This window comes from Glossina fuscipes, unplaced genomic scaffold (assembly GCF_014805625.2).
Source record: "Glossina fuscipes isolate IAEA_lab_2018 unplaced genomic scaffold, Yale_Gfus_2 2, whole genome shotgun sequence".
Lineage (NCBI taxonomy): Eukaryota > Metazoa > Arthropoda > Insecta > Diptera > Glossinidae > Glossina > Glossina fuscipes.
This window is the reverse complement of record NW_023998416.1, coordinates 23,984,310-24,001,530: the sequence shown is the minus strand read 5'-3', so window position 1 is coordinate 24,001,530 and position 17,221 is coordinate 23,984,310. Positions and strand designations below refer to the sequence as shown.

At 34.2% G+C, this 17,221-nt stretch overlaps 1 protein-coding gene across 1 annotated transcript; it reads left to right on the top strand.

The window, feature by feature from the left end:
* The first annotated feature begins 575 nt into the window (after positions 1-575).
* LOC119633071 (seminal metalloprotease 1-like) lies at positions 576-15,232 on the top strand. The gene is made up of 4 exons (XM_038026286.1): positions 576-702; positions 3,909-4,001; positions 13,776-13,946; positions 14,634-15,232. Exons 1-4 carry the CDS (start codon positions 576-578, stop codon positions 15,230-15,232), a joined length of 990 nt encoding a protein of 329 aa, XP_037882214.1.
* The last annotated feature ends 1,989 nt before the right edge of the window (positions 15,233-17,221 follow it).

The window sequence follows — 17,221 nt, the reverse complement described above, 5'->3', positions numbered from 1 at the left end:
GGTACTCACAAGCAAAGATAGGGGAAGCAAGTGGGCATAGCGTAGTTGAAAAGTAAGTGTATTTGTAATTTTCTTCTGTATTACGATAGTTAATGAAAACTGTTTCCATTAAGAGTAATTAGTAAATAATTAAGTATACGATCATCCATTTCTTGGCCTAGATTTGGCTACCTTATTCCAGGAACCGGTGCAAAACAGAACTATCATCCAGAGCATCATACGTTTAGTGTAATGTTTGTGCATTTTAAAATGTGGACAGTTGAACAACCGCTGAACGCGTTAAAATAGTAAAAACATACTACGAAAATACTTATTCTGTAGTACGTACGTCTCGTGCATTACTAACTTCCGTCTAAGCTTACTGAAGGCAAAGCAATGAATGTGAAGCAATTTGAATAAACTCGATCTGTAACAAGTGTGTTGAGGCCCATACATCATCGAAACGCATGCTCTATCGAAAGTATCGGTGCTATTAGTGAAAACGATCCAAATTTACCGCTTAAAGGCACGTATACAGTGTGAACTTTCCTCACTTCACGTAATGGCCAACAAGGACCTGTGCTTTCAACAGGAAGATGCCACAAACCTCCACAACAAATCCCGTTTCTCCATTGTTGAACATTGTAGAATATTTGGATGATGTGGTATGTGATGCAGATCCTAATCTAATGTTTTATTTACGCTTACCCTTGGAGTCACAAAGTAGGTGACCCTACACTACCGTAGCAGTAAGCAAGTAATTGTTGTAAAGACGAGAAACTTTTCTTTGACTAAGACTTTGATGAACTTTACCGGCTTATGACTATACTAGTTGGCGTCTTGGAGCCATTTCCATACAAAGTGTCAGATGAAAAATATGCCTTCACATGGAAGAAAGTTATAAGTTTTGATGCTTCATCACTCAAGTATTTAAAGGGTGTAGGGGATTTAATAGCGGCCTTGGTCGACTATAATATGTTTATTTGTTTCTAATATGTACATAGAATACATCAAGTATCGCAAGAAAAACTGATTTCTACAGAGAATTATTAGTAAAATCAAAAAATATATATTTTTTATTTTTCTTATTTCCGCCGTGCACTGTACAATATAAGCTCAGTTTGCGAGTGTACATGCTTTTTATTTAAGAGGACATTTGAAAACAATTAACATAATACCTTTAGTAGTGTATGCACAACAAATACGAGCAAATATATGCAAAGGAACGAATTATGCAAATATTTATTTACTGATATGTATATATATATATATATATATATATATATTTATGCATGTATTTAAGTTAAAGTCATTGATATACCGTTGCTTCTTTATTGCAAATGCAGTTAACGCAAATGTGTCGACATGTGTAGTCGTTACACGGAATAACATTAAAAGGAAATCACTTCAATACGAAACAAATGAAACGTAAGAATATAAAAAGCATGAAAACCTATATGCGAATATTTTACGATTGCATTTAATATGCGAACTTATATACGAGCGTACATGCACGTATAAATCAATTTATTGTCGTTAAACGAATTCCGCTGTTATCCTGGATTAATTTGTTACTTAATTGCATGCGCGTTCAGATTCCACGCATACGCACGCACAATCGAAATGACCGTAAAACAAGTAAGAAAATTTATCTACGCCTCGTAATGAATCTTTGATACCCACCACCTTTACCAAATATGGTATAAATTCCAAATATTTTATTACATACGGACATGTTAATTGATTGATTTTTCTTTATGAAAGCGTTCGTATCGAACTTTTAGTTATTATTTGTAAATACATGAAAGGTGTGTTTGCAGGCGTACCAACGTTTTGGATCAGAGTTTCTCGAAATAGTGGCAAAAAATTTGTTTGCTCCAAGTTCAAGTGAATGAAAATTGGGCTTGACCGACTGACCACTCACGACGTCGTAGCTACGAACACTGCCTTGGCAGTCGCGATTCTTACCTGGTTCGCTACACATGCCGAGACATATCAGCAGCTCGTCTCTAAGAATAAAGACAAAGTAACTTAAAATTTGACGAAAGCAGAGATTCGAAAAGATTCTTTCGCTATAGGTGAAATGAAGGACGATTGCGGAAGGTTAAAGCGAAAGACATTGAAAACCTTAAGAACGTTTATATGGATTTTCGGATCAATGATACCTGATGTGAATTTAATAATATAGACTGTATTAATGTAGGTGTGGCCACTGGCTGCTCTAGTTCATTTTCAAACATTATTTGCGAGATAAGGGAAGCTTTATCTTTTCCTGTCTTTGCTCCTGTGCAGCCTATGAAACTTTCTCCATTACATACAAAAATACATTACATATATATACTAGTAGTCTGTAATCTAGAAAATTGCCACTTACCTCCTAATTGTCATCAGCTGTACATGAATCTTACCGCAAGTTATTCTTCCACTTTAATGCTGCTCTGTTAGGGTCTGCGAATTGATCTGGTCCTGGTGACAATAATTTAATAAGTGATGGAAAAATTCAATTTACTTTTGGGCGAAACATCTCACCGCTAATTATTTCTTACACTTATAGCTTATTTTTTCGACTCAGCAGTTCATTGGTTGGACTTAATTATTAAATTTATTCCTTCTCTTTGCTGTGAGTAACTGTTTCTTTTTGTTTCTCCTTTGATTACAATATTCGAACGATATTCGATTCTATGACTTCACTTATCGACCTTAGACCTTTTAATCGGCTACCGTAAGTAATATCTATTGACGCCTAAGTACAAGTAACGGATTTTGTTGTCGGTAACTTTCCGTCAGTTATTAGCAAAATAAGCTCACGTAAGAGTTGATACTTTAGTGCCCTATGGAACTCTTTAATGCTTATATAATTTTTTAGCAATACATTTTCATTATTACAAGCGGTCGCATAGCGTTCTGCCGGAATTTATTTCTTATAAAGAATCTTAGCAAAATTTTGTATGGAACTTTATTAAACAAAAATGATACTCTTCATGCAATTAAGAAATGATTACCTTAAGATCCCATACTGAATGTGACTGATTGGGCAGAAATTTTTATCAAATACCAAACAATGCCTACAGATTTCACTCTCATCATTTCGCAATAAGATTAAAGAAGGAAATTAAAAAGTTACTGGTTATTGTACTCGAATATTTGCCGCCATAAGAAATTTATCACATCCCTGGTCGGGTATGAATTCTTAACATAAGTGTTTGCGGGAAGGGGCGCCAAACAATGGCAGATTGCTCTGCGCGCCAACATTACAATTAAAAGTTACTTCTATATATGCTTTTCGCATGTATGCAAATGTATGTCGGGTACGTAATGGTTCGGATTAGTCCGCATAAAGACATTCTTTTGTATTCAAAAATTTACTCAAGTTTTCTTAAAATATTACGCTACACCGACGCTTGTGTAAACAATATGCCTTTCATTAAAAGTTGAATAAAAAAAGCAAAAAAAAAGAAGAAGAAAACTCTTTTTTTTATACATGTTCAACTTGATCTGTTGTGAGCCACAATTTCTCTTCTGCACATAAATTACAGATTTAAAGTTTAACGTAAATGAAAGTAAAATAATAGTCAAATGAATTTTATGCCGTGAAACAAAGTTTAATACCGTCGTGGGACTGTGCTATTCATATGTCGGATTAATTTAAGCAGAAAAAAACAAAAAAAAAAGAGAGAAAACTTAAAATGAAGGAAAGTTGTGAGAAAAGAAATTTTACATATTCCTGATCTGTATATGCACATATATAATTTTTATTTCATATGTATGGATATATAGGTATGTGTCATTCATTATTAAAACAAAAAAAAGGTGGGATATTTTCCTTTTTTCTTTTGTTTTTTTTTTTTTTTTTTTTGGACTATATTCGTGCGCCTACATCTGCATGTAGAAAATTAATGGGTTTTTAATTGTCTCTATACGAAGCAAAGGGTCGACAAACGGATTAAACTCGAGCACAATGCCAACGACAACGACAACGCCAACGACAACGACAACGCCAACACCAACGACAAACGTAAAAGGTGATTGTCATGACTACCTACAAATGATGGAGAAGATATTTTAAGTGCATACATATATATGTATATGTATAGTCGAGAGCGGCTGAAAATGATAAAAATGCACAATGAAATTAACTTCTCGCCTGCATGAAACATATATAAATATATGTGAATGTGCATTTTCAGCTTGCCTACCTATCCACCCAATATACTGAACGAGTTGAGGCTAGAGAATCTCTTTTTAATTAAATTGCAGATAATATTGAGTTGCCAATGTTGCAAGCTGCATAAATGGACAAACAATTCGATTCGTATACAACACTTATACACATGGACAATACATATGCATAAATAAACTAAAGGAATGCAATAAAGTTTACAATTATTTAAAATTTTCCGTGACAAATTTACACACACGCATGCATGCGCTTATATATAAATATATATATATGCAGAGAAAGCCGCATGCGATCAACGCTTACCACAGTAGGAAAGTCATTTATCATTTAACAACACGGTTGGAGCTTGAAAAATTTATGAAAATGTTTAAGCAAAATCTATAATAAAAAGAATCATTTTTCTTTTCCCTTTTTTCTCTCTCTCTCTCTCTCTCTCTCTCACTCTTCCTTTTTACATTTCATTCATTTTCATGCTTTTTCTCTAACTGCCAGAGAGCATATGAAATTATTTATTATCAATACAATTTGTTAAGTAGCGAAAGAAAAAAAAAAAGAAAAGAAGTACAAAACTTCCAAAAACCTTTTCTTCTCATTGAGGTGAACCTTGAGCACCCTAACTGAATTATCCGAGCAACAAAACAGCTTTACTCATACTGACTTGATTCTTGTCTGATTTCTATATCTTCTGCGGCATTGCTTTGTGTTCTGCTAACGGAACAATTTCCGGGAAAAAATTGCTTTCGCATTTGCTAGAGATTGTCGCTAGTAAGCCTTTGAATGTTTCTTCTTCAAATTTCGCCTACGACCCCATGCCGTGCTGCCGGAGGCATAACACCGTGGCCGATTGAATTCGTGAACTCATATCGACCGCGAATATATTGAGACAACTCAAAACCTACTCTTCTCTATATCCCAGGATCCATCCACGTGAATACTTGCGTTTTTTGACTGCCGATCTCAACGTTCGTTGAAAAACGATTATAGTCTTAACTAAGACAAGCAGAATAGGAAAACCATGGAATCTTGATCGGGTTCCATTATGGCTGTTATAAAGAACTTACAAGATTTGACACGAATTTCGAATTGAACCGCGTTATGTCTTCACAGAATGATTAGATGAATTGTAAAAGAGTTCAAATTTATTCATTGACAATTTATTGTTTCGCTTCTGGGAAGAAGAGACTTGCGTGGCCCCTTAGCCAGTAGCTAGGCAATGGACTACTGTACAGCCAAGCGAATCGCAACTGACGGAGTCGAAAATCAGTGACTTAGATCATTCTTTGCAAGTAAATGGTTACATAATAGTTACTTGCGCTTACCTTCGCTTTAAAAAATTCAAACCTAAAACAATGTATGTACACCGTTTACTTTATCTTTGCTGCTTACTTCCGACTGATTTTCTGTTTATGTGACTAGTACTTTAAAGCCAAAAACCAATTAAAAAACTATTTACTTTGAACTTTGCTGTTCCCTTGATCAATGATCTTCTCCATAATTGCATAATTTAAACATTTCACCTTGACAGCCAAGGGGCATTATTTTCTACTAATTACCAATTTTACTTAACTCCTTTGTATGCTGTTGCGTGTGTTTGTCTATATTTTATATGCATTCGGAGTGTAAGCTACTTCGATTCACTTTCTCATAGTAAAAAATTCATATATTCCAGAAAAAAATTATTGAACAGGTTAACCAAAGTATTGTTAGACGACCAAATGAAGCCATATTGAGGTATCGTCAGAAAAATTGACGCACAATTCGAGCAGACAATAACTCATCTATTGGCATCCGTGATAATCGGAAGTAGTAATGGCCGCAGAAAACAATGGGGAGAGTAAGACATTCTGTATTAGAGTTGCAAACACTTCCTGAGAGAATTTCGCTACAAGCGATCAAATTACTTCACTGTGAAAACTCACGTAACAGAAAGGAGCGCAGAAGTTCATCACTCAGGTAGACCTTCACTTATTCGGAGATAATTAGTGCTGCCAAGCATACACAGTATCCCAATAAAGTCTACAAACAAAGTAAGTTGAGTCTCGAAATATATTTTTTAAAACACAAAAACTTATACTAAGCTTATCATTAAGTATTTAATCTTAAAAGTGTAAGGCTAAATATTTATTGCGTCTAGTAATGAGTAACGAATTCTTCAAATTCAAATTGCATTATTTCCTGCTCCTTAGTAGTTTTCTCAGTTGCATGCGTTTGTCTGTTATTCTCCCACACCTTCGCCCGCCTCGCAACAGAAAGAAGCCCAGAAATTTGCTACTCATCCAGGCCTTAAGCGTTTCGGAGGTAATTGGTGTTGCCAATCGTATGCGTATGCCCAACCTCATCTCTATGGTAGAGTATGCCTACCTTCAACTTATATCTGTTTAACGTGTTTTCACTTGTCATTTAATTTTAGGCGTACCTTCAAACTAATCACTTCCATTTTCGAACCTTACCTGTAGCATTGAATTAAAAATATATCCCCTATGTCCGTATATAATCCGTATCAAGAAATTCCACAAAAACATAGACAGTTAGACGGACATGACTGAATCAACATACCAATGTAACGGACATTAGAAATATTATAGAATGTCTTATGCATATCCGAGGATGTTACAAAAAGGATAACAAAACTAATATAAACTTAATCTCCGAAGGAGGATATAATTTAAGAGGAAATTTCTGAATATTCGGTTATCTTTTATTAATAAATCTAAAGAAATCCACTTAAAAATTTCAGCACTTACACACACACACACAGAGAGAGAGACATGATAATATATTCAGGAAGCAGTGGAGTTTTAGGAAAAATAAATCATCTATTGCAACTTAAATAATAAAATCATTCGTCAGCATAATAAATTCTATACAAAGTCATCACAAGCTAAACTAAATCAAGCCCAAGCAGCCCGAGCCAGCCCGACCCTACCAAACATAACCAAGTTGTTTTCAAGAATAAAGCAATACTAGTAATAATATATTATCCTTTTTATAACTTTGAAAATGACGTTGACTGTGCCTGACTGTGTGTATATGTGTATATATATATAAAAATCTCAATTCATATTTCATTACCATGTGATATGTGCTATACTGCATACAGCATACAAACGCATTCTCTCGCATATGTATAGTAAAATACTTGGTACAGATAGTGTAAGGGGAAAAAACTCTTTATCACTTTGCTGGGCATAAAAGAGTAAAAAACGAACTATCGAACAAACACACATTAACATTAGCAGCAATGCATAAATTTAAAGATGACTTTTTCGAGTTGGGATATGGGGAGGCTTTCTGTTAAGCTTGATTTCACAGAAACGCATATATTTCGTGAATAAATGGTATCATAATGTTTAGGAATACATTAATGGAAAGAAAGAACAGTGGTACAATAATTTAAAAAATATTTATATATTTCGCCGATCTTAGTATATTTACAATTCAAAAAGTTGCAAAAAAATTGCTGCCCACAATACACATTTAACGAGTGATGCTATTGCACTTCTTTGACAAATGTTGTAAGAGAGATGCTGCGATCATTCCAGCGGGAAGAAAAATCCATTACCTGAACGAAATTTTGAGCTTTTTCTCAAGCTGTGCGAAAAGAGTGTGTGTGAAAAGAGACTCCTTGACTCTGTAAATAGAAATATATTGATGTAATTTAATTGAGATGATCATTGAATGGATATTAGATTGGAAGCTATTCGAAAGCAGTTAGCGCTCATGCAAAGAAAATGGTGAAAATTTTGATAGTAATTGTGAAGCCGGCTGTTGAACTATGCATTTCGTCCATTGCCTACCATATTGTTACGAAAATCCCAAATTCAGTAAATGTCAGGTAAGTAATTTTCGTAATAATAAATTCCCTAAAGAAGGAAAAACCAAATGAGCATTCGCAGGCGCCTCATGCAGCTGCAGGCCAATGAAAACGATTAGTGGAAAAACAAGGCTGGGATTAGACCATAACCATAAATTTAGGTATAGTAACATTCTTGTAAAATTGTATATAAATCGAATATTTGTGAAAAGTAGAGTTAGTCTGGCAAGAACGTAGAAGTTGAGAGTACGGCCAAAATATATCGTAAGTAAATATTCCTACTGTTGTGAAAGACAAAGTACTAAAATAAAAGAACTTGAAAGTGTATTTGTTTTGATCAAAATATCCACGATCTAGTGATACGGACTGTATCATAGCAAAAGCGAATTTCATAACAATATCTTAATACGTATATAGGAAATTGTGCATTTCTGTCTTTAATAAACTTTTCTTCTTTTTTTTTTGATTGCATGACCAATCGCGCAGGGGATGTCCCCTAAATGTGTGTTAGGGTGAGGATCGAAAAGAAGTGAGGTAAGATAGGGAAGCTGCCGCAACCTAATGGTTGTGTGCGCAATGGGTAAGAGATATATCTTCTATAGCTGCGATCAAAGTGAACTCAACCACATTGAGATTTGTACACGCGAACGCTGACATCGTAGTCGCGATGGAGACAAATCGGCACGTTCTAGCGAAAATTCCTCGAGACAAGAGATGGAAGAACATTTAAACAAAAAACGATATATTCGTGGTTTTTCGATTATAGATTAACTGTAAAAACTAATAGAAAATTTGTTATAATATTAAAAAACGTCTATGGGTTATTGTAAAGCTCTTCAAAACGCGATGAAAGCCGATAATACAACTTCAACAATTCTCATGCTTTTTTTCGCCTCAATTTTTTTTGTAAAACATTTATTCATACAGCACTCTCTGGAGGAGCATTCTCAGTAGAGAAGAGAATTTTCGAAAAATGAATTTAAAACTTTTTTATTAATGCAACAGTGTCTTTGTTTTGGTCAAATAATGAACTTTTTCACTCAAACACAAAAAGCAATAAAGCTGTAAGCTGTTTTATGGATTGAAATTTGTTTCAAACGAAACATCGACAGCAGAGCCACTTAAATTAATGCCTGATGTCATTTTATATGTTTTCAAAAATTCTTCTTATCCCTAAACAAACGCTTGATAATCTCCCAATATATTGTTATTCTAAAACATTTCTTTCTCTCTCGCGAAAATTGTCAAAAAAAAAGCTTCTTCTGTACCACTGGTACGGATGTCCGTACTGCCTGCAAGGACTTGGACTAAAAACACTACACCGAGCCACAGCTCGTCATTAAATACCCTGCACCACCGTACAGTTATGAAGAGTATTGTTCTGAAAGACATTGTATGGGAAATGATAATAAAAACCGTCCCACCAAAGCCAATCATTCTCAATAGCTGTCGTCCTTAAGCCAATACACGCCAGCATACCAAAATGTAGCAAAAAAATTTCACAAAAATTGCACACTGCACATTGGACACGAGAAAACAAGACGGACAAGCGGACAGACAGACATACAAATAGACAAGCTTAGAGAAAATAGTCCTAATTTATTTGTACAACAAAATGTAGGTCTACCTCCAGTCCTTCTGGCTGTTGCATATATCCACGCAAACGAAATATATTCTTGTACACTACAAATGGCGTAGGGTATTACAATGTTATCTCTAAAGTATTTATGTTACACTTAAAAATTAAAAAATGTCACTCAATGGTCATGGGTTCAAATCTCAAGTGTGGTACGGCTTTCAATAAACGCGATAGCCGATTGTTAAATGCTGGCTTTTTAAGACTTTAGAAATTATTTTTCTAACTAAAAAAATTAGTGATAATAAAAAAGTGTAAAAATTAAAAATGTTGACGTTCAATATATACACATCTGTTTATATTCTTAAAAACTGTGATATATCTAAAGGTGAAGACTTAATTTTAACGTAAGATTGCTATTAATCATCATTAGCTTAATTAGATAAATATAACTTTCTGTCCTTTTTAATGTGCGTTTATTAAAATGATATCATTTTAGTTTAATTGGTGATAATCGCATTTAAGCGTTGAATGACACTTGAATTATTCTTGAGTATTTCACTAACATATCAAAAGTAAATGACTGAACGATTGTATTAATTGCTGCGATTAAAGCTAATTTTTTTTCTATTAAAAATGATAAAACATTAGGATATTGATGTTTATTCGAATTTTGGGTAAACTTTTGCAAGTAAAGCGTAATAAGAAGAAAAGTGAAAGAATGTAGAAAAACAAAAATATTTTGGAAAATTTTATCTTTTTATAGCCCACTGTTCTATTAAAAAATGAATGAAAACGAAAAGAACCAAGTAGTCAAATATATCGCATCGACACACGTACGAGTTGGTTGGTTGTTTGGTTGGCTGGTTGGTTGCTTGCTTGGTTGCTCTAAAGCAATAATATATGGTTTTGCTTCAAATATTAATAATAATTTTTAAATTATGATTTTATGCCTTTGGTACTTATCACCCAACGAAAACAACCGACAAACTAAACGCAATCTTTGCGCAAAAGGCAAAAAATCATAAACAAACACTAAAAAGTTTATAAAAAAGCCTAAAAGTTACACAAATGTAAACAATGTGTGCAAACTATGTGAAGGGTGTGCACTTATATTTATTTAGAGAAACAAACCAAGAAATTTCAAGAGATCTCTGTTAGCTGTTAACAGAATTCGGTTAAACAAAGTCTTGGAAGGATTTAAATCCAAATATACTTAAAATAAAATTTTTTGGAACAAGTGTTTGTGCTATGTCGAAAGGGAGGTTGAATAAGCGAAAGTTTGCTTAGCTACTCTGGGTAAACCAAGCCCCCCCTTTCCAACTATTTGCAGATTATATTAAGTCTTTCTCGTGGAATTTTCTTATAGTATTTGTCTTACGAAATGCAAGCAAAGTTCGAAAGATCACTGTAGGTAAACCATGCCCTGCGAATAAATGAAACTGGTATTGCGTGAGTCCTTGATTATTAGCCATTTTCAACAATGGGCGGATTATATGAAATTTTTTGCGGGGCATTTTTTTATGGGACTTTGGGGAAACCATGCCCTGTGAAAAAATAAAATTAATACCGTATCAATCATCTATTAACATTAATATGGAATACAGAAAGTAAACAAATTATATTCAGTCGTGAGGGAGTCTTTTGTACCCATCGCCATTATTCTAAAAGGACCAAAAAATTAAAAGAATTAAATTCGCATGCTTTATTATATAGAGTGGGTGCGGCTGATTTTTTTTATTTGGAAAATAAAAGTTTTTGCAACATAGACGCGTGCGTGCTATAGGCTTCCTTAGAAAAGTTTAAGTCACGTAGGCGATATATTCGTTTTCGTAAACAATAGATTCTAAACACCATAGATACTAAACAGTTGCGCGCAGACAAGTGGGCAGACGAATAGACGGACATAATTAAGTGCATTCAAATTTGAAACTGACCAAGAATTTTACATATTACATAGATTTTTTTGTTCGGCTGGTGTATATATGGACTGATCACATTCATTTCTACGTTGAGCCTTTATACAGACTGGACGAAGCTGAGAATTCTGCCTTACAGTTCTGTTTCCATGTGAGGGATTACGTCTGTCTGCTCATTCAACCTGTGGCCATAAGCCAACAATATATATCTCTATCTTGAAATCTCCCCATAAATGATTTTCCCAGGATACCACATTCATCCTGAATATCTTTACCTCAAATTGTATTCCTTTTTTATGATTTGTGCTTAAGGGTTAACTGGAGAGGCAACTTAGACTTAAAAATCGGACAATATCTCTCAAATGATGATCTCTTTCGTACTATTTAAAAACCCAACGACGGACAAATATTTTTTTTGAAAAATAATTAATGTGTATTTACCGTTTCAAGTCAATAAAATAGACCCTCGCTCTTAAGATTATATATAAGCGGAGCACCCGTTCTAGAGATTCCTTTTCGTTCTACTGTAGCAAATTATATCATTAAACAAGTAATAAAGCATTTTGATACAATCCTATGATAGATGTCAGAGGATTTTATTTCCAGTAAATAATTAGCTCCATCACATCCACTTGGTATAATTAATTTGAAAAAGACCACTAAAAAATATAATGAAGATTTTGGACATTCCAACAAGATTGTTTTATGTTTTCTCCTAATGTTAGCAAACATTCTAAGTGACATACATAGCCATTAAATTTTAGTGTAAATTATTTATTTAACGTCAACTTATAAGAGAAATTAAATAAATGTATTGAGTACCCACTTGCGATATGAAATTTAATTCACGAAGAATTACTAAGGTATACATTTAGGATGAGGAGAAAACAATACCAACAAAGTAATTCGAATACACACGATTAGCATCTTGATCTAGATAACGAAATTATTAAGCGGATGACTTACTAGCAAATTTATGTATGTATAAGAGTGTGTGTCGTTAATTCGTTGTTGACCAATTTAGCGACGCAACAAACACTCACACTAATAAAAGTATTCCGCAAAAAAACGTAACCGACCGCAATTTGTTTTTAGCAAAAAACCTCGAATATTTACTGAACAAATTTATTAACTATTTTCAGGTTTGGTAATTTTCTGCAGGCCTACCAACTTTTTTACAGTAGCTACTTACCTCAACATGGTTGCCATCATTCTTCAAACCACTATCTGTTGGCCTAAGATCAATACTTTAGACAAATAGGTTGACAGAACTAAGTCGATTATGTTTTTTCGAATCATTACGAAGATAAGAAGTAATTTTGACAGCAAAATGTGTATGTTTTTTATTCCTAGCAAATTGAGTAAATGCCGTCCAAGATTTTGCGGGCAAAAAGTCTTTAGATGATTTTGTGTCGACAAATCCGTAATCATTTCATGCATTCTACCGCAAGTCGGTTGTCGGGGAACGATATCTCATTGAGGGAATATCTTATTAGATCGCAGTTGTAGTGAGCTGTCAGTCGGTGAAGGCTTAACTTACTGATCGGATAAAAATCTACTCTCGCTCTTTCCTTAGTCCGTTCTAATCCCCACCATGTTGCGGAGAGAACCCCTGACTGATTGGTCATATTAGAAAAAAACAAACTTTAATGTTTCTGTCCGATAGGTTTCAGTTCTTGAATCATTTGAACTTTGCAAGTATGAAAAGGTAAATCTTCTCGTAGAGAGGAAATGTCCATTTCTTGGCCGCTATGCCTAACTGTTATGTTGGTAGAGTGCCGACGAATTTAAGATATCTTAGTGCCTCTCTCTCTCTCTCTCTCTGTTCTTTGTTCTGCTCAAATGTCTAGATACATACCCTCTACGAAAGCCCCGCGTAACATATCTCAAGCGCACAAACGAAATAACAAATTTAAAATACCTTCATTATACGGTGTTTGATATGCCCATTAAAAAAACTAAAGACACAGTAAAGATAAGGGCGAGAGAAAAAGAGATTATTATCTAACAAAGAATAACTCAGATGTAGGTTTTATTAATAATACAACTCTTCTTCCAAAAAAATAACAATTATTTAACCTTGTCCATGAGAAAAGTTCATAAATTCGGTAAACAGTATCACTCAAATTGATTATCTTTCATATCTAAAAAAGGTTAACAAGAGATAAATATAACAAGTAGACTTATTAGCATTGACTAGCTTTCCTAAAGGCAAGCATTTCAGTTCACTAAATTTTAATTTTTATTAGCGCCATTAGTGGAAAGCAATGAAAATCAAAAATTCCTTGTGGTTCTTAATTCTCATAGATGCGATGTACATCTCAGCTTCCGGGTATCGGCAAAAAGCAGATCCTGAACTAACAGCTGGTTTTATACAAGGGGATATGATACTTGATTCAATGGCACGTAACGGTTGGCGCGACGACATTTTGCAATGGCCAAACCAAACAGTCACTTACAAGTTCTTCAATCAATTTTGTAAGTAAAAGTAAGTCTTTCTAAATCATCTTCTCTAAGGAGTGCACTAATTTCGCCTTGCAAGGTAGTGTGCTTTGCGTTAGATACACAGCAGCTTTGATAATTATAAACGAAAAGGCAAAGCTTATCAATAGGTGCACCATATGACCGTGGGATCATAATTTAGACCAAAGCAAGTAGGAACAATCCAGTAGGCCATGACTCATCATTAAATGAACCATCTCGCACTGGTTTTATATATGTAAAGACTTTTTCAATTAAGTCACTGTATAAGAAGAATATATAATCGAAAAAGTAAACCGATACAAACTATATTCAACAGCATCCGTTCTTGGACCAAAGTATGTTAGCGTAGAAATTTCATCAAAATGCGCGGTCCATAACTTGAACACGTGAAAACAACGACGAGCAGACAGACAGACAGGCATAATAAAAAACGAATCTATCTCAAGTCCTTGCACCACAAGCGGTACAGAGTATAGAAAATATGCATTAATTCTTTTAAAAAGTTAATAATGCGAGTAACGTAAGTAATAGAAGACCCTTTATGATAAGTGAATTAAAACTAATACAAGTGCGATGACAAATTACTCCGCTGGTGGTGGACACATATTACTTGTCATAAGCTTATCTTTTCTTTTCACTTTTCCTTAATTTTATTTTTTTTTCTTTAATATATTTGAATAGCGGACGCTCATCGCAATCAAATATTACGCGCTATGCATGTGATTCAATCAGTGTCTTGTATACGTTTTAAAGAGATTATTACCAGTGATGACGAGACCTTTGTTAATATCACTAATTACAAGCGATCGTGTTTCTCAAACGTAGGATGGCAGAGCGAACGTGTGCAACAATTAAATTTGGAGACATCACCCATTGGAGAAGGTTGCTACCGTTTAGGAACAATAATACACGAATTGCTGCATACTTTGGGTTTCTTTCATATGCAAAGTTCATCAAATCGTGACGACTATGTACGCATCGTTTGGCGTAATATAAGAACGAAAAATCATAAGAATTTTTTAAAACTTCCACAAGCAATAGCGGATGATTTCGATCAGGAATACGATTATGGTAGCATCTTACATTATAGTCGATATGCTTTTTCAGCGAATGGAGGAAAAACCATAGTACCATTGCGTGCAGAAAAGTATGGTGATGAAGTGATAGGACAGCGTTCTTACTTAAGCCGTGGTGATATACAGAGATTGAATGTTATGTACCGATGTCCAATAAAGATAAGAACATCCGATGAGGTGCCTAACTTTGTTCAATTGTTTTAAAATAAATTAGAAACTTTAATTATTATGCAAAAGAGCTGACGACACTCGTCACTCGGCATTGTCTAATTAGACTTTGAAAGTGGGAAAAAATACATTGTTCTGGCGTTTGACTTCTCGAAGAGCTTCTAAACGAAATTGACTGTCGACAGACAATGGACATTAGTTAGTTTTGAAATTGTCAACTCCTCACCTCTCCACATGGTCATGGCCAATAGTCATTGACAAGTCATATGGGTTTGTGAGACTACAGGGACCCGACGTTATTTGAATCTTTTTAAACAAGACATTTTTATTACAAATATGTGTTGCTTTTTAAAAATTTCCTTCTTCTTAATTGCGGGATAAGGCATGCAATGCACAAAGAAAGAAATTAAGAAAATATAATACAAAACAAAACAAAACTGAACTTTCGTGAAACTCAGAAGTTTTCAATGCAATCCTTTGATTATTGGCTTCGTATTTGTTGTCTTTAAAAAAAATGATAACAACTTTTTGGTTGAAATAAGAACTGAGTTTATATGCATTATTTATTTATAATAAAAACAAATAAGAACATTTAAGCAAAGGCAAGGCAGACCTTGTGATATCCTACGCAATTTCATCTAATATTCATGCTGAAAACTCACTTTCTTTTGATAACTGGCTCTATTCTTGTTAATAACCGCAATTATATCCCGTTCCAAGTTGTCACTACGAAAACGGAACTTTATGAGCCATCCATAACAAACCAAGTTATTTTATATTCCACGTGATTCCTACTTCCGGTTGCCTTCTCTCTAGATTTTCAATATGCGCGAAGAAAATATCGATGCCAGCGTATTTCTTACACTCTCTGATATCAACAGTAGTTACTATGACTTCCATAGAAATATTGGGCTGTGACGGTGCGTTTTAATACGATATTTAATGCAAACCATCCTCGTATTGTCTTCTATATGTATGGACTTGTAATGTAATGCCGTTCTGTTTCTCTGACATATACTACATTCTTCTTTTTATATATACTACGCTTGTAATGTCCATGTTTATTTATTCATAGGCTATTTTCAAACTCATTCCGGATCAAAAACAAGGAAAACCGCTACAGTCGGACACCGCCTACCATTAAATGCGCTACACTACTTCGTTTAGTACATTTTTTCACATATAATAACTTAAAAAATAAAGCTTTACAGGGCATTGTAATGATCGAAAACGTGGTCCGAGCCAAACCATTTTCAACAACAGTGGTTCCTAGGACAAAACATGCCGGTTTAATTAATTTCATCAAATTAATTTGGCAATTACGACCTGTAAGTTAGCTACAAGCAAACACGATAGACAGATCAGTTTAGAAAGTGATTCCGAATTGATCGGTATAATGAAAGCTAAGTCTATCTCAAGTTCGTACATACCTAATACACTCTTGTATCAAAAATGGTGTAGGGTGTAAGCAGTTGAGTCCCCAGCTACTGCTGCTATATGGCATAGATTGCTTTTTTAATTATTTTCGAAAGAATTTCCTGTAAATATTTACTAAGTAATATCTATGTTCCAAGAATCTTTTTGTTGTCTTGCATTCAGCTGCATTCGTTTGATGTTCAATTTATTTTAAAGCAAGTCTTCTCTTCTTCTTGACAACCTTTTGAAAGTGTGTAAACGGATATTCTCTAATTTATAGCGTTTAACATAGTTCTGATTTTGAACTCTACTCTTGCTCTTCCTTTTCATTTTCCCTCTTCAGCTCAACGATTGTTTGCTAGAAGACTTGTTCTCTTAAGGTATACATAAACGAATCATTTGATAGATATGGAAACGCAGGTGATAAAACAATAGAAATTGTTTCTCAAGAAATCCTCTTAACACACAGAAAGCAGCAAAAGAAAAAATCGTCGAGGCAAATAAGGTCAATCTTGTTTAACATTCGTTCTGTCCCTCTCGCCTTTTTTCATTATATCTCTTCTTCTATGCTTTTTACTTTCTCTGTCGTGTCAGAGTAATTGAACTTGA